The sequence below is a fragment of the Colletotrichum higginsianum genome, chromosome 3, assembly GCF_001672515.1.
Source record: "Colletotrichum higginsianum IMI 349063 chromosome 3, whole genome shotgun sequence".
In the NCBI taxonomy this organism is placed as follows: domain Eukaryota; kingdom Fungi; phylum Ascomycota; class Sordariomycetes; order Glomerellales; family Glomerellaceae; genus Colletotrichum; species Colletotrichum higginsianum.
The window spans coordinates 2,188,602-2,206,071 of NC_030956.1; the positions used below are offsets into that span (position 1 = coordinate 2,188,602).

The 17,470-nt window shown below is 55.0% G+C and overlaps 7 protein-coding genes across 7 annotated transcripts; 3 read left to right on the forward strand and 4 right to left on the reverse strand.

Annotated features, from left to right (window-relative positions):
• Positions 1 to 2,337: 2,337 nt before the first annotated feature.
• Positions 2,338 to 2,547, forward strand: CH63R_04208 (uncharacterized protein; the record flags this gene model as incomplete). The annotated part of the gene is made up of 1 exon (XM_018299183.1): positions 2,338 to 2,547. One exon carries the CDS (start codon positions 2,338 to 2,340, stop codon positions 2,545 to 2,547), a length of 210 nt encoding a protein of 69 aa, XP_018160429.1.
• Positions 2,548 to 4,170: 1,623 nt separating this feature from the next.
• On the reverse strand, positions 4,171 to 5,186 carry CH63R_04209 (mRNA splicing protein; the record flags this gene model as incomplete). The annotated part of the gene is made up of 2 exons (XM_018299184.1): positions 4,171 to 4,944; positions 5,034 to 5,186. 2 exons carry the CDS (start codon positions 5,184 to 5,186, stop codon positions 4,171 to 4,173), a joined length of 927 nt encoding a protein of 308 aa, XP_018160430.1.
• Positions 5,187 to 6,810: 1,624 nt separating this feature from the next.
• Positions 6,811 to 9,564, reverse strand: CH63R_04210 (Spc97/Spc98 family protein; the record flags this gene model as incomplete). Its single annotated transcript, XM_018299185.1, has 2 exons — positions 6,811 to 9,414; positions 9,493 to 9,564. 2 exons carry the CDS (start codon positions 9,562 to 9,564, stop codon positions 6,811 to 6,813), a joined length of 2,676 nt encoding a protein of 891 aa, XP_018160431.1.
• Positions 9,565 to 10,194: 630 nt separating this feature from the next.
• CH63R_04211 (Glycolipid 2-alpha-mannosyltransferase) lies at positions 10,195 to 11,555 on the forward strand (the record flags this gene model as incomplete). The annotated part of the gene is made up of 4 exons (XM_018299186.1): positions 10,195 to 10,339; positions 10,406 to 10,669; positions 10,725 to 11,343; positions 11,399 to 11,555. 4 exons carry the CDS (start codon positions 10,195 to 10,197, stop codon positions 11,553 to 11,555), a joined length of 1,185 nt encoding a protein of 394 aa, XP_018160432.1.
• A 280-nt stretch (positions 11,556 to 11,835) lies between these two features.
• On the reverse strand, positions 11,836 to 13,052 carry CH63R_04212 (WD repeat domain-containing protein; the record flags this gene model as incomplete). The annotated part of the gene is made up of 2 exons (XM_018299187.1): positions 11,836 to 12,884; positions 13,007 to 13,052. The coding sequence occupies 2 exons, from the start codon at positions 13,050 to 13,052 to the stop codon at positions 11,836 to 11,838; spliced, it is 1,095 nt and encodes a 364-aa protein (XP_018160433.1).
• A 2,090-nt stretch (positions 13,053 to 15,142) lies between these two features.
• On the reverse strand, positions 15,143 to 16,177 carry CH63R_04213 (HemK family methyltransferase; the record flags this gene model as incomplete). Its single annotated transcript, XM_018299188.1, has 1 exon — positions 15,143 to 16,177. One exon carries the CDS (start codon positions 16,175 to 16,177, stop codon positions 15,143 to 15,145), a length of 1,035 nt encoding a protein of 344 aa, XP_018160434.1.
• A 974-nt stretch (positions 16,178 to 17,151) lies between these two features.
• Positions 17,152 to 17,445, forward strand: CH63R_04214 (uncharacterized protein; the record flags this gene model as incomplete). The annotated part of the gene is made up of 1 exon (XM_018299189.1): positions 17,152 to 17,445. One exon carries the CDS (start codon positions 17,152 to 17,154, stop codon positions 17,443 to 17,445), a length of 294 nt encoding a protein of 97 aa, XP_018160435.1.
• Between the last annotated feature and the right edge of the window lie 25 nt (positions 17,446 to 17,470).

Sequence of the window (17,470 nt, forward strand, 5' to 3'; positions counted from 1 at the left end):
CACGGACGGGACGCTGGGGCCCTCATCAGGAGGGACAAATGAATCATTATTCCCGAGGGGATGGGGAATTGAGGCCTAGGAGTGCCGAAGTCCAATCTCGTGGCCATGGTAAATGAGCAAAATCCCATTCGCGTGGTGTGGGCATGAAGGCATCTTGGGAAGTCCCGTCGGGTACGTATTCCGGAACGTACCTCTGAGATCTCGAGGGTGGACCCACCAGACACGGAGATCTCACCAATGACAGCTCGTGGCGTGTGGGTATCTAAGGGAGTATGTGGGCCCCCAGCAGCTGCAGGATATTGCGAATGGCTTCAATTTTTTATTTTATTTTTTGGCGGCGGGGAGAGCTGCACATTAGAGTACATGGGGGGGAAGGAGGTATCCGTGCTCTCTTCGTAAACGGCGTGTATCGTATCCGCCCCGGCGCAGACGGTCGGGGTGGGAACTGGACTGGAGTGCTGCGGTGTGGGCGCTGCGATACCGCGACCATGCAACTCAAGAGATACGGACCCATTTTCTGACGAAACGTCTACCCCGGGGTCCGGCCGACATAGACGCTTCGGCCAATGACGTCTGCCCCACCCGCCGATCTTTTGACGACAAGTCCTGCTTGGCCACGGCTTGGCACAGCGCCGTTGCCAACCTTCCCTTTCCCACACGCTCTTCACTCTGCTCGAGCTCTCCGTTACCGTACGCACATATGTGCATACGGAGGTAATCTACCCAGTCGAGGTAGTCAGGGTAGTGTAAGTAGGCAAGCAAGACAGGTTGTCAGCCGTCATTGGAGTCAGTGACCCCTCTGATGACTGTGTGACTACCCCATCTAATTTGCTACGCACCTGTGTGCCTGTGAAGCTCCAATGGTCTACTGCCAGTAGCGTATATCTGACTGTCAATAACACCCAGAAGCAAGCTTACACCCTCGTGACCTGGAACCCTTCGTAGCCGCGTTTTGTTTGCAGGCGCCACTCAATTTGGGGTTTCAAGGTATCCCCCGTATCTTTCTCCCATCCCCTGGCGGAAGACCAACTAAGCGTGCCTGACCCTCCAATGCTTCTAGGAGGGGAAAGTTTTGCTCAAAGGACGGGCACAGGCTGATAACACGCCAAAACCAGGGGTCCAACACACATTGGCCGGTCTGGCCCCGGTGAGAGGCACGATGTTCAAGACAATCTCTTTCGCTTGCGTCCATCGTCTTGTCCATCTCTACGTAGCGTTGTGTCTAGGAAGCCCCTCATCATCCCATGCCTCCTTCTCCCAGGACCCCTATCGGTCTAGACTTGTCAGATATCTCAACCCCCAGAGGGACGGATCATCTCTGTCTTTGTCCGACACTCGGAAACCCTGCGACAACCTCAACAGCTCCCCGAAGAAGAGGAGAGCTGTGGCCAATGATGACATGCCCTGTGACTTCAGTCTGGACACAGATCAGCAGGGTCTTTCCGTTCTCGGCCACCACCCGCCTTGTCTGTCCTCTCGTGCCTCCGTCCTGGCTGCTGAACCCAAACGAGACTAAACCCGGCCCAGTCCTGCGCTTGTATCACCCTACCACTCACTGCATCATCAGCCCTGTCCGTGGCAAGGCCGTTCTGTCTGCCTGATTGGCTTCTCGCCCGTGACCCCGGTTCAGTTACGCCATATCGTCCAGGCCTTCACCCGGAGGTCTAGCACACGCTAGGACACCGTCCATCACTGCCGATCCCTGGCGAAATGAGAAAGGCGGGAATATGCAACAGCTCCTTTGGCGAGCCCTTCGGAGGTGGTGGGAGGGTCAGCTAGGGAGGGAGGGGGGCAGTATTCTGTGTTCTCCATTTACCCTCCGTCCTCTTCCTCTCGAGCCCCCTAGGGGGGGGGCGTGGGAAAACTTTTGGGAAGCTTGTAGATCCACCAAAGTGACAGACACCCTGCGTTTGGCCTGATGGGCGCACGCTTGCTCACCAACCCCATCCCATCCTGCCCAACTTCCCCTACCTCTCTGTGTGTTCACCTCATTCTCCACGACAAGGCTTCGCGGGTGCGGTGTCCCTTTTTGCCCCTCTTATTTTCTTTTATAAACCCAGAACCATTCCTGCCATCCACCGTTTCTTGGAATCCCGTTTCATCAGCATCCAGCTACAATAACATCCATCACACCGTCTCAACCAATATACAAATATCAGATACCTCCATATCCATCAACTCACCCACCGATCACACAACTCCTCTTTACATAAAGCTATCCAAACTTCCCACCTCCAAAACTCCAATTCACCGAGTCTTCAATTTTCAACGCTTACGAGCAAATCACCAAATCAACACTTATTCACCACCTAAATCGCATTCATGAGCCCCTCCACCATGCCCGCTCGCCAGGACGCCTACTCCGTCTCCATCCCCGTTTCCCCCCCTCCCCCATCAGACATCTCTACCTACATGCGCTCGATGCACCAGCACACCAAGCGTCAGATGGAGGCTGCCAACCGTTCATCATCGCGGAGATCGGGTGGTCGCACAAGCTACCCTCACAACGGCCACCACTCGTCTTCGAGTCCCGACTACAGCTCGTAAACCAAATCTGGAAATCTTAGACCTTTGGAGTATAATCATCGACCACCTCCCTGATTAAAAGCGTTAATGGCTTTTATTCCCCTGATGGTCGGCAACCTTTCACAGCCACCTGCGGGAACGATGGTTCAAACAACATCACCAACTTCCAGCGCATCCATACTAAATGCGCGCCATGGGTACAATTAACCATGGCGAATTTCGGCGAGACAAATGCATGATATGGGGCGAACTTGTACATGGGGGCGTATCTGGATTTTTATTATTATTCTGTGGGCATTGGTCTGCAAGGCGTTCGAGACTTAGGATATTGGGTGTGAGAGGTTTGAGGCAAAATTCGAGCCTGCGCTCTCATGAGTTATGATCTATACGGAAATTTCACTTCGTTACCCTCGTTGAAATGATGTTCACCATCTTCGTGCAACATATTTATGACCACCAATTCTCACACAACTAACCATTTGTGAAAGACAATTTTGATCAATACTTGTAGTAATAGTAGTCGCCACGGCCTCTGTTCTTTGCCCCGTGATAGCTAGGACTCAATTATGTCGCTCAAACCTCACCTTCATGTGTATTCGCAAATGTCATGACCACGCCCTCTCCATCGTATCACAATGCCAAATAGAAAACAAGGCGGCTAGAGTTCACGACTTCTGGGTCTTTTCCCACTCACACTACGACATCAAATCGCTCTCCACTCTTCCTCTTCAGCGTCTCTATCGTGTCTGGAACGTAGCATTTCCGACGCCAGATTTCCCCAGGCCAACCACTCGCTTGGGAAAAGAGAAGCCAAAGAAAACCACTCAGCTTCTCCCCGCCTTGCGCTGCGCCATTTTTCCATCATCGTCCTGGGTACGGGTTCGTCCGTCCATCTATCCTCTCCATCCCATTCCGTACCCACTGCCCAGCGATTGCAGCGACGGCCAACCAGGCTGCCACGATCGGCGCGGTCTCGTCGCCGCCCGGATCGAACACACAATCCCGCACAGCAGGACTTCCCCAAGCCAGGAGCTCACATGCCTGCCGAACCTTCGAGCAGGCCGTTCACAAGCTTAAAAATAACACTTCAACATACACACATGTAGGGCCAAAGTCTAAACAATCACAGCGCTGGACTATTCGGAGTAAAGATCGACGTTGCGGGGGCGTCGACGGGCGGGGAACAACCTCTGGGAAAGGAGAGAGCACAGACGCGCAATAGGAACATCTAGAACATGGCGGAAAGAAGCGAAAGTTTCATAATGTGAATATTGGTGTGACGTCTAGAACTTCCAAAGTCTTGACGTCCCAAGTCTGTTGTGCAGTCATGGTCCGCGAGGCCTGGGCTGTCTGCTGATCCCGGCCCCTCTAAAGTTGGGCATCCAAAACGGTAAGACAAACCGTCTGCTTCCCCGTTTACGTATTCGATGCCCTGTCGACTCGCAGTCCGTGCGAATGTTTCCCTCCGTTTCCGAAACGCCATGCCCAAAAGTCAAATAAGCCCCAAAGTATATGAACGTTTACCCATACTCGCATTGAAGGGCGGATAATGACGTGTACCTGACCCCTATTGCGTGCATCTGCTTTGAACGCAATGATACAGCGCAGAAGGATGCTGCAGCCACGCCTCTACTCATGACTTCCTTACACCAGTGATGGCTTCTTCTTGATGCCAAGCGCGGCAGAGTAATCCTTCTTCTTCTTCACCACCCGCTTGGCGGGGGGCGGTGGCGGCGGCATCATCGAAGTATCCCTCACGGCCCTCGCCTCCGCGGTCTCGGGCCCGTTTCCTGACCTTGGTGACGCCGCTACGGCTGATAAGGAGGAAGATGATGATGATGCCGCTTCTCCACTGAAGCTTTCCTCAACTTCGTCATCGATAATCTCCTCCCCAAGGTCCATGAGAGAAGCCCTCTCCCGCGCAGCAGCGAATGCCCTCCTCGCAGCCTCCTCATCCTCCCTCTCCAATCTCGTCCTCTCCTCGTCCTCGGGCCGGACGACATACTCGGAGAAGTCGACGCCGTCCTTTTCTGACCGCTGGATGCGCGCGTTGCGCTGGCGAATCTCGTCAAGCGCATCCGCTGCCGCCATCTCCCGCCTCGCGTCTTCGTTCTTTGATTCCAGGTCCGCCATCGCGTTCTTCTCTTCTTCGCCGGCAGCTTCGGCCTCCTCGCGCTCCAGCCGGTCCAGCCTCTCGTCGACGCTCTCCTTCTCTCCCTCCTTGTTGCGCCAAGGTTCCATGTTGCGCAGCGCACCCTTGACCACGGCATAGTCGGCGATCTTGGGGTCTGTCCTGAATATGATCTCTGCTGAACATCGGGTACATTTAATATGGAATCGGTGTATCTGAATGGCCAAGTATCGCTCGTTGGGATTTGTTTCCTTTCTGCTGTTGAATTTTCTTCCTTTGTATATGTACTGTTTGCAAGTCAGTGTGTGAGGTTATCAAGATGCGCGCCAGGTCGGATACGACCGATTTCGGAAGTCTGGAGCCTATTTTGCCTTACCTCTCCACATGTAGTGCACTTCATCGAGAACGGGGCCATAATTCTGACGGTTTGGACCTTGGGGCCGGTCTGCTTCGGTCCGCGCTTGCGCGTGAGGGACGCTGGATCGAAATCTGGAGGGTAGTATTTCTGGAGCACTTTGCGTTCGGACATGCTGGGCGAGTTTGGCGAAAAGAGGCAACTATAGGGCGATCACTGTCAGAAAGCGTTCCGGAAAAAGCGGCGAGCCAAAGTATATGCGCAGATGTCGTGAGGCGTTTGGCGCAGTCGAGATTGATGTTCCTGCAGCGAAGGAATGAGGTCGTCACCAAACTTCGACGCCTGCTAGGGTCGGTTCTCAATGGTGGGGCATATCGGTGCTATGGATAAACTGATAGTCCGAAGAAAACGGTCAACGGCCGCCATCCGCTATCCGTTTCGCTCAGACCGTTTTCGATGAGTTGCTGTAAGATGCTCCTTTCACAACTGATTCAAAGACAACATCGTGGATTGGACGTTGTCCAACTACATGTACCCTCCTATCGAAATGAAACATTCGGTGGACCAGTTTGCACAGTGGCCATGTGATTGTGACCGAGAAGTATTCATACCTGTACAGCTTTGGCTAGCCCTAAGCTACACCTTTCAAGCAAAGACAAACCCAATGAAGTTACTGGCGTCGACCGTTGTCGAGCCTCATCAACCCACAGCCTTTGAGTCATCTATCCACACGTGTTGAACCAAGGTATTCCCCCCATCAAAACTGATCATGCGGGACGATGCCAGACTGGCTTGAGCTTCAATTCCCCGAATTGGGCCTTTCCTCCCTGTCATTGGCTCTCCAACCTTCGGGCACCAGCGCAACTCTCGACTCAAAACACCGACGGTCACCGTGGACCGATGAGACATGGATGCTGGACTTTGGGGTGGGAAACGGGAAATCGACAGGAGCCTGCAGGACGAATGCAACCTCACTCCGAGGCAACAAAAAGTTGGATATGGGACCCTTGGCCTCGGGCTACGATTGTTGGGGCCCCACTGTCGATCTTGCTCGTTCCAACTTCCAAGGTTCAAGGCGGGCTGGGGATGGGAAAAGTTGGCAACACTATTCCCATCCCCCTTGACAACCAGGGGGGTGGGCGGCGCTTCATCGCAATTCTGTCACAACACCACGGGAGGTACGCGCCGGGCGGCATCGTGAACACGGGTGAGAATACCCTGACTCCCGGGCACTCCGAACGGACGAGGAATCATGAATCACCACGCCTAAGACGCTTCCATTTGGGAAGCATGCGCTCTCTGGAGCAGTGGTTGCCTTCCGGGTCAACGCTACGGATACCAGTCAGACGGGAAAAGGTACAGAAGCGGTTGCTAGGCCAGAATTGAGTCAGGACAGTCGGACCACTTCGTTTGTACGCTTCGCGGTCGCTTGCATCGTGCGACAGGCACATTGAATACCGCTCTTAGTGCTCACCGAGCATCGTGTCACGGCCGTTGACCGCTCTGCTTGTCGCCCAGATCGTCTCTGCAATGCAGGAATCCAATAATTTCAGTGTGCAGCAGGATCCATCTGTAGCCACACACACACACACACACACACACACACACACACACACACACATAACCAGCTGACGCTGGCCGGCTCAAAGACGGATGGAATTCAAGGAATTCCATGCCGATCCTTCTCCTTTCCTGGCAGTATGTATCTGTAAACTCTAATGATATTGCGGGTCTCGAGACCAAGTTCTCGAGTCGGCCGGTCACGCCGTACCTGCTTGGCGAAGGGGCCCTTCAACTTTCAAGCACCCTCCTTGACGCCCACTTCCAGCATTTCGGCCAGGAGGTCCCATTTCACGGCCGCCTCGTCGCCCGAAGCCCTAGCAACCCCTCGGAGGCCCCCGCATATGAACCTCAAGTGCCTCTCGAAGTCTGTCTTAATCTCCCGTAGACACTGGTGGTAGCCCTTGCCTGCATTGATCGCGCCCCTTTTGGCCCTGCCTCCGAAACTTCCCGCCCTGTCATCGTCACTGTCCTCGGCGTAGACGGCCGGTTTTCGCCGGCGGGGGCTCGCTTTCATCGGCGAGGACATGATGGAAAGCCGGGACAGCTCCTGTGCTTCCTCTGCCTCCTCGGCGACGCTAGCGCTCTGAGCATCTTCTAGCCTCGCGGCCAAGTCCAAGATGTCTAGTATGCCACCCCTAATGGGGTCCAGCTTCCTGCCCAGACAAGCTGCGTCGACAACTTGCCTCATGAACGTGGCATGGAGACCGATCATGGCATCCACGTCATAGGCTTGCCGCAGACTCTGTCGTAGGTTTTCCGTGTAAGGGGCCAGCACCAATGTTGCCAGGTAGGTCTGGATGCAGTTGCAGAACCACATTAACTTGGAGCGAAGGAGGTAGTAGAGCGCTCGGCTGCCCCAAATATCTCTGCGGTAGGCCAGCTCGTCAAGTATTCGGGTGCGTTGAATAAGACTCATGGCGCGCCTGATTTGCATCAGCAGTGTAAAGACGGCCTGATATTGAGTGATTGTGTCCTCAGTCACAACGAGCTGAACCGGCCACGGCAGACGGTACTGTAAGAGAACTTCCGGCAGGGCTGTCCGGATTAAATCGCGAGCAGCCACCACAGGCTTCTTTTGACCCTCCAGCCGGACAGTGACGAAGAGCCGAGTGGTATCAACGCGTAGGGAGAAAGCCTCCTGCGCCAACCCACTCAGCGAATATCGGTCATGCCAATCGGGACGAAGGGCGTCCAGCCGAGCGAATAAACCTTTGCAGAATTCGTCCGCCGCCGCTCCATCAGCCATCAAGTAGAGCTGTTGCAATGCTTCAATATTCGCCTCCAGTCCACAAGAGTCAAACAGTGCCTGCTTGAGTGTTTCGGAAGTCGCATGGTACTTGCTTTGCATCCAAAGATTGAAAGATGAGGTGAACAGCTCGGGAAAGGGCGCAAGTTCTAGCCCAAGAGGACAGACGGTGTCGAATGTAAGAGGGGGCTCCTGCTCATCCCAAAGCTCCCGAAGAGATTCGAACTTGCCAAGATGCCTGAGAACGACGATGCTCTTTCCGGCCGTGAAAACTTTCCCAACACTCGGTTGTAGAAAACTGGGAGCATGAAGTACACCGTCCGATGTTCTCCTCAGCTTGAACTGTTCTGTCCAGACCTGACGAAGCGGCACTTGTGTTGATGATTCTGACACGAAAAAGACCTTATCTCCCGGCATTAGTTGCCCCTCTAACATCCAGAGTCGGATCGGTCGAAGATACACTTGAAAGCAGTTAAAGAAAATCCTCCCAAGGAATTCGTATGTTGTATCTCGTCCCGCGAGCTGGGCGATGGCGATCTCGTCGTAGATAAGCTCCAAAAAGCGAAACGCTCCGCCATTCGCGGGATCGTAGAGCTGCCGTACAATCTCAGACAGAGACATCAGAGGCTCCAACTGCGGCCTAAGTTCCTCCAATATTGCCGCCATGCTGACAACCGTATCTCGGCGCGCCACTACCAGTCGCTCCTGAACACTTGAGATACTCTTGTCAAACGATTGCAAGCTGGCGATAACGTTGTCACGGAAGACTTGGAAGAGAGGCGCCGTCTGCGGTCTCTTCGAAAATGAGCGTAGCTGAAACAGCTGACGTCCGCTCTCAGCAAAGCAAGTTACCAGAGCTTTGTAGGTATCCCATGCGACACTTGAAATCTGGTACGCCGGATCGGGAACTCCGTCCTTCTGAAATAGTGTTGTCGGGAGGCCTTGGAGCATGAATAGGGCTTCTCTTGTCGCTTGGAACTCGGTGATGGGCACCTTGTGCTGTCGGGTTGAAGCTGTCTTATTTGTTTCGGCTCTCCAAGCCTGGCTGTCGAAGACCTCTTTGAGGGCGACTTCGTCAGAAGAGGATATTTCAAAGTCTTCTGGCTCTCTGCCGAGCGAGGTATCGAGGGTTGAAAGCGAGGTTTCGTCGGATTCGCTTGATATCTCCGCCTGGGGGTCGCCGTATTCGTCGCCAGAGTTATCGCTGTAATCGATGGACCTCCAAATTTCGGCGTCCTCGTGCCACCCATCCTCCTTCGCGATATCTTCCCATCTGAGCGGTGGCTGTTTGTCTTCTTCCGATTCTTTCAGGAGCTGTAGGTCGCTCAGTCGTGTCTTCTGAGTTGGCCGGTCGGCCAGTTCCAGAATGAAGTGTAGGATATCGGGGTGCCACTTTGTTCGAAACCGTGAAAAGGCATCGAGACGATCCCTGAAGGCGTCCGCCAAGCCTTCGCGATGGTGGACCCGAAAGCGCTCCTCCAGGCCAACGAGCTGGCTCTCGACATCGAACTGGTTGGTGCGTAAGAAGCTGTGGTATCTCAAGCTACGGAGAGAAGACTCGCGCAACAAATTGAATCTCTCCTGGCTGATTTTCTGCGCGCGTTGTTAGCCGCAGACCGAGGTGCACCGTATTGTGTGTGTCGATGCGAGATGGGATGAACTGCCTCCCACCTTGTCTGGTGTCGATGTGATGACCTCGACGAGCTCGTCGGTCAAGGCACCGAGCTTTGCAGCAAACGCCATGCTGTACGAAAGAAGCCAGGCCACTGACGAGTGGGTTCGAGGCCTATCTCATAGACATCGGGGATGAAGTATGGGCAAGGATCCAATTTGATCGCATCGTCGAAGACGCGACAATCGAGGCTTGTGACAATTGATACGCGGGAGGTAGATGGGAAGCTGGGGTGGAGGGGCCGCCGGGGGGGAGGGGGCATCGACCCTTCTTATCGCTATCATACAGTGGTCTGATAACTGGAGCAATGATCCATAGGCCTCGATCCTCCCAATGCTGGGCGCTAATTGGCAAATTTCATGGGTGACATCAGCCTCAACCGGGCAGCCAACGACCCGACCCAGGAACAATTGCCATCGCTGCCCCTTTTTCGAATTTTACGCGTCACAATCAATCTGGCTTAGTGGTCAACCAATCTCCCTCCCACACCTCCAGACGACCCTTAAGACCCTACGGCACGAGCCGCGACCGAGAACCTCTCACTATTCGACTCGGACGCCTTGCATTCCCGCTAGCCGTCGACACTTGCGCGGACCTCGAACCTGAAATCGCTTTCCAGGACGAGATTCGGGCAAACAAACACCCTCGCCCTCCGACGACTTTCCAGCGATTGCCGGTTCACCTTCGACCCCTCGCCCAAGATGGCGGTCGCTCGGCCAGTCCGGGCTCTAGCCTTAGCGGCTGTGATGCTTTGGTGCTTCTTTTTGTACCAAATTTTTGGCCCCGAGAGGCCGATAAGCCAGAAGCCAGTGCGCTATGACAATGGACGGGATCCCAACCTCGATCGTGAGTTCTCTCTACGAAGATTGCAAGCACCTGGCATATAGGGCTAATCGTTGCGCCTCGATACAGCCACCGGCGAGCCTCAAGGTATTCTAACGTACGCCTCCGACGACAAGTACGCTCCTGATGCCAAGGACTCTGCGCGCATCAACGCGACTCTGCTTGCACTCGTCAGGAACGAGGAGTTGGATGGAATGATTCAGTCGATGGTCGACCTCGAGCGGACCTGGAACCACAAGTTCAACTATCCCTGGACATTCTTCAATGAGGTGCCTTTCACCGACGAGTTCAAGCGAAGGACCCAGGCTGCCACCAAGGCCGAATGTAGATACGGTAGGCTTTTACTATGCTCCCCCCGCATGACACTTGCGCTGACCCTCTTACGCAGAGCTAATCCCCAAGGAACACTGGGAGATGCCGTCATGGATCAACAAGGATCTTTACGAGGAATCCGTCAAGATCCTCAAAGAAAACGACATTCAATACGCCGACAAGGTCTCGTACCACTCAATGTGCCGCTGGAACAGTGGAATGTTTTACAGACACCCGGCCTTGCAGCACACCAAATACTACTGGCGCGTTGAGCCCAAGGTTCACTTCTTCTGTGACATCGATTACGACGTCTTCCGATACATGCAAGACAACAACAAGACGTACGGGTTTACCATTAACCTGTACGATGCACCCATGTCGATCCCGACGCTGTGGCCCGAGACGGTCAAGTTCCTTGCACAACACCCCGAGTACCTACACGAGAATAACGCAATGGACTGGCTCACCGACAAGACTGGTCGACCTGAGAACAACGTCAACGCACACGGCTACTCGACCTGCCACTTCTGGAGCAACTTTGAGATCGCTGACATTGACTTTTGGCGCAGCCAGGCGTACGAGGACTACTTCCAACACCTGGACCGCGCTGGAGGTTTCTTCTACGAGAGATGGGGCGATGCTCCCGTTCACAGCATTGCTCTGGGTCTGTTCGAGGATAAGTCCAAGATTCATTGGTACGTCATGCCAAGCCACCTATGTGAGAGTGCTAGACTGATCAACAAATCTCAGGTTCCGTGATATCGGATACCAGCACATCCCGTTTTTCAACTGCCCCAACTCGAACAAGTGCAAGGGCTGCGTGACCGGCCGCTTTACTGACGGTGAGGCTTGGCTGCACAAAGACGACTGCCGCCCGAATTGGTTCAAATACGTCGGCATGGACTAATTGAACGACGTATCGGCGAGGCACGGCTGCTGTTCATGTAATTTTGTTTGGTTGGCACCAATTGGGAATTTCCAGGAGGCATCTGGGTACAATGGTGTTGGGCGTCTGCGGAACATCCATACGTGTGTACAGTACCACGGGGTCAGAGACGGACATGACTCTGTATGATTTGAGAAGATTTTGCTCGAAAAAATAGACGTCTTTACGACGCGAATCATCCCTCAATACCTCACAGCTGCCGCATCTTGACGGTGACGTGATGTACTGGATCAGAAACCCTCTAGAATGAGCCAAAGACGGTGGCCACTCCTGATGTGCCACCGACACAGAACTGGTCTCCCCATCCATCGTCCCTCCAGGCTATGCAGCTGACAACATTGCTCCTCTCCTTCTCCTTGCCGTCTTTCCCCAGCATCTTCTTCTTCGGCTCGAAGCCCTCTGGGCTTGGCACTCTCACCGTTGCGATCAACTTGCCGGTCAATAGATCCCACGCCCAGATCTTGCCGTCGCCGTTCAACCCTGCCGGCCCCGTGCCAGCGGTGAGCTCGTCGCCGGCAATGACATACTTCTCCTTGCCGCCGAGCACGGCTTGCACACGCAATTCCTCGTTCCTCCACGCGCCATCCGCGTATGTCTTGAGACACGCGCCGTTCTCTCGGTCCATCAGCCGGATCTTGCTATCCAACGACCCCAGCAGCATGGCCTTGCCGTCGCGCGTGAGCCGCAGGCTCGTCACGCTCGCGCCGATGACGTCGGTCACGCACCGTCCCATGCGCACGTCGTAGCTCCTCACTCTGCCGTCCACACTGCCCGCGACGATCTCGGCACCGCGTACCGCGAGGGCCGTGACGGCGTCCTTGGCCTCGTCGAGGACCTGCACGGGCTTGGCCGAGCTGGACTTGGCATCCCATACGCGCACACTCGTGTCGAAGCCCGCCGAGACGACGAGCGAGTCGCCGTCGCCGGCAAAGGAGACGCAGTTGACGCGCGCCGTGTGGCCGTGCGCGTTGCCGCCGAAGCGGCGCGTCGTCTTGGCCGTCGCGACGTCCCAGAGGAAGACGGCGCGGTCGCCGCCGGCGGAGGCGAAGCGCTCGTTGTCCGACGAGACGGAGAGGTCAAGGACCTCGTAGCCGTGAGCGGCGTAGGTCTGGATGAGGCGGCCTTCAGGGACCGTCGGCGGGGCTCCTGGTTTCTTATTGGTGATGGTTGCGCCGTAGCGCGCGGGTTGGTCGTGGGACGCCGGGTTGTAGAGTCTGATGCTGCGGTCTGCTGAGCCGGTGAGGATGTAGGTGCCGGAGGAGGCAGAGTACGTGACGGCGTGGACAGGTCCTAGAAAAGTGTAAGGAGACGGACTCGATGAGGAAATGGGTGCCAGTCCCGGCGGGAAATCCGTCATTGAGGCCAAACTCGCTCGCATGCGAACCTCATGAGGGAAAGCTACTTGAACTCACCATTCGAGCCCAGCAGGTGAGCGACCGGCTTGTCAGGAAATGACATCTTCAGAGGTCGATAATGTGCCCATCACCGAGTGATGCTGCTAAGGGGACTGCAAGATGGCATATCTCAGCGACATGGAACTATTCGGTGAGAAGTCTCCATGTTTGCTCACTCATAAGAATTGCTCGTCTTGGAAGTGCGAGTGAGCAGCAAATGCCTATTCGGGTGGATCCGTTTAGTGCATATCCACTGAAGCCAACTCCTCGGTTTTGCAAGAGTCTGACGTTGGCCACTTTGAGTAACACTCGGAAAAGAAGTATTTCAACGACTCGAAAGTTGCTAGAGAACTCGGATTCAAGCAATATTGAACCAGATATGATCATTTTCCAAGCTCGAGATGCCGAAGTTTAGTAACAGCTCGATGATCACAATCCATAATGATGTACTTTGCTTGTAATTAACATGAATGGCCGGTTGGCCCAATGGCAAGGCGTCTGACTACGATTACGACGTTATCAGGAGATTCTGGGTTCGACCCCCAGGCTGGTCAATTCTTTTGCGAGTTGGCGTTTGACGGTACCAAGCTTTTTGCATCATTGCGAGCTTATTTGTCGTCTTTCCCCCTGATGAAGAATCAAATGTCCTGGCTTCTCTCACATTTGTGGCAGTCAGAAACGCACTGATGTGCTTCGTGATGCCATTTCTTTTTGTCATGCGTGAGCTTCGGGTCAACATCAAGGCTCCGGGAAGATACACGTCCAGGATGCTGCTTCAACTTGTCACACGCATCTTCCAGGAGAGAATCGGCAAGCGCTGCCTACAAGTTTTTAATTTCCAGTGCACATCTGTCTGAAGCTGCCTGGAATGGGCAACGATGAGAGCTATGCATGCGGGTGTTAGTTGGTTCCAGCAAGGTCTGTGCCGTGGAAGTGATCCATCACTTACCTCTCCGAGACTGAGAAAGACGCCTGTGTATTTCATCAACATCATCCATCCAGCCAGTGCGTCAGGCTGGTGAAGATAAGCACACCGCTGTTAGATGGGTCAAAAAGGATCTCGTCTTCCTCTATGAGACCGTTGACGGCGCCGGGGCAAGTCGATCAGGCCATCAGGACATGTGTCCGGGTCGTGTTGTGGGAATCCGCCAGCTTCATTCCGAGTCACTGACAACGCGATTACCATGGTACGCACCGGTAGCTGCTCTCTAGCGCGCATGGGAATCTCACAATCCCATCAAAAGACGCCACGAGCGCCGGCAATCACCAATGGGCCTCAATCAGCATTGGGGACCATTCCAGTCACCAGATCCGGACTTCTCACTGCTGCTCTGCCGGTTCGCTTCAGGAGAACGCGACGAGCCACGCCGTATCGCCTGATGACGCGCAGCTAGTACGCGGCTCGCAAGGATAACCACCCCCTACCCCCTCCATCTCATGAATCATCCGGATCTCTGGGTCCCAGGATTCCAGTGAAGCACACGTGTTATGAACGATGGACACAGACACCTAACACTTCCAGGGAATGCTCCCTGAGGACCCCAGTGCCCAAAGAGTCACAGGGCCCCTGAATCGTGGAATGGGAACCCTCAGTGTCTCTGGGTGGGTGATTGGAGTAAGACAGTTGGCATCGCGGGAATCCTCGTGAGAAATGAGCCTTGGCATCTTGCAATATAGGTAGGTGGCTGTAAGGTACCTGTGAAACGACGGGGGTACTTTAGATCTGTGAGACCGCTCTGCGGTCGCCAAAGACAGGATAAAATGGTGGGGAATGCCATTGCTTCCAGTGGGACGGTCCCCAAAACTCCGCTCAACGGGTCTTAGTTTGCTAGCGCACCTCTCCTCTCAACAGTAACAACTGGCCCAGATCGTCTAGTTGGTTAGGATGATACGTTGTGGTTCTTCTATACAGCGATCCGTGTTGACGGCGGTTCGAATCCGCCTCTGGGCAGTAAATCTTTTGTTTTTTGTTGCAATCACAGTCGTTGTCGCCATTGGCGATCAGTCGGTCCAGTTAGCTGCTCGTTTTTGAATTGTCTGGAATAACGATGCGTGTGTTGTGCGAGTTCCAACGATACTGGAAAGATTGGGACGCTCGCTATCAACGTCGTCGGTGTGTTGCGTCCGGGTATCATCACATCCTCCATTTGTATATCACAGGAAAACAACCACGGATCGTACATTTCCACTTCCCCTAACCGCAAGCCTCTCCAAGTCTACATCTACCTTGCAAGCTTCGTCCTCTTCAGGCGTCATGTCCGGCCAATCCCTCCACAGCTCGCAGGTTGCCTGCCTTGTGTACTGGTTCCGCCGGACGAGCCTCGCAACCCGGGCTGCTTGTTCCTGGTCTCCCACCTCGAACAGCAAAGCCTTCGGCCGCAGCCGGCCTGCAACCTCCAGCAACCTGGCGTAGAAGACGTCGGCATGATCGCACCCTTCGTACGTCGGCGCCGTGTCACCCGGCACCAGCGCGATTTTCGGCTCGTACTTTCGCACCGAATAGCCCATCTGGCCGCGGCCGTAAGCCCAGACCTTGCGAGAGATGTACGGCGGGTTCGATACCAGGACGTCACATCGCGGGAGCACCGCCATAGCCGCCTCGTCAAATACGTCCGACAGCTGGAAGACGATGCTCTTCGCCTCGGTCGGTGGCGGCAGCACGCCAGCATCAGCGTTATGCCGCAGGTTCTCTCGTGAGAGCCCAATCGCAGTCGGCGAAACATCGACGCCCATGATGCTCAGCCTCTCCGCCCATCGCGCGAGACCTTCATAGAGTGCAAGCGCAATGCACCCGGTACCCGTGCAGAAGTCCACGATGCGGAGCTCTCTGTCCCGAAGGCCCGGCAGCCGGCCGGACCTGATCATCTCGGCCAGGTGCAGCGCGTATGCCTCCGTCTCGGCACGCGGCGCGAGGACGCCAGGCCGGCACTTGATGTCCAGCGCACCAAAGGGCTGGGAGCCGAGGACGTACTGCAGCGGCACGCCGCGGCCGCGTCTTGCGCAGAGGCGGGCGATGCGGGCCTCCGCAGCCCGAGCACCCGGCGGCTTTAGGACGCCGGCAACGTGCGATCTGATCCAGCGGAATTCAGTCACGGCCGAGGAGATGTCGCGGCATGCCGGGAGGAGAGTCGCCACGTGCGGTGAGACGGCATGAGCGCGGCGGGTGAGGGAGGGCGGTAGGCGAGGCATCTACACGTGTATAACTGGAGATTACACGTACTGCTATGGCGGGGTCCTCGGGTCTTCTTGTGGCGCTGACTCGCCGCATTGCGGGTAGACTTTTAAAAAGGTTTAGATGGTGTTTGGATTGCGTGTATGAGATGAAGTTTGTGAGAGGGTAGACCGAGGGGAGGGGATGGAACAGGGAACTTGGAAAGCCTTTTTCTTTCCCCCCTTTGTCGAGTTCCGAGAGCTTGGGCCACAAAGCAAAGCTGGACGATATGCTCCTCGTTTTGGTCGTTTCCACGAAGGTGAAGCAGTGTGCATGTTGTTTGAATACGGGATATGTATGATTGATTTATTCTTGAGCTGACTAACTACTAATCCTTTTTAATTGGAAGAAGGTCCTGCTTCTAATAGCATGTCGAGGTCAAACGTTAGAGCCTACATGGCGTACACAGTAGCCCTTCCGTTGCCCTCGAAAGGCTATGGCTGAATCACAAATCTTTCCATCAACATCTCCGTAGCACTTCAACTAGCAGTAGGCACTGTCTGACTCACCGAAGGGGGGGGGGGGGGTGGGGGGGCGCTCTGTGTAATGTATGCAATTCTACAAGTAGCCGTCGGCTGCCTAAGTCGGCAACGGCTTTATAATAAAGGTAAATACAGTCGAGACAAACAGAAGAGGTGCATACATACCCTTGCAGCCAGATAGATAGTCTCGTGGAAAAGATTTCAATGTACGAGGACGGGAATTGCAGTGCCATAGAGGTACGCTCCGACGGAGCCGTGTGACTCGAAAGTCAGGAACCGCTTCTCCGTGACCGTGGTAGACGCCGAACGAAATCATCAAGCCAGGTCCGATCTCTGGATTCGTATACTTAAAAGGACAGGAACTACAGTCTTCATATCGTTCTCCTCCTCCTTCGTCATGAACTCACACTAGACTATCAATATTCAAGTCACCACCCAGATCAACACCCCCCTCAAAGCAACCCGCCAAGATGCGCATCCCCACGCTCCAGACCATCCTCCTCTTTTTCGTCCTCTTCGGTGCCGCCTCCGCCGGCAGACGCCACTACCAGATGCTGCGCCAGAAGTGCTGCGCCAACCCGAGCCACAACTTGTGCCGCGTCGCCCTCGAGCGCTGGCACCTCTGCCAGGAGGCCAGGAAGAAGGGCCAGCACGTCAGCAAGTGCGGCGGCTTCGGCCAGCACAATGACTTCGCTCGAATCGCGTGCCGCCCGGGCATCGACGGCCCGCCCGACTGGAAAGACGAGGAGAAGCCCAAGGCTTGAGGGACGAACTCCCCTCCCTCTCCCA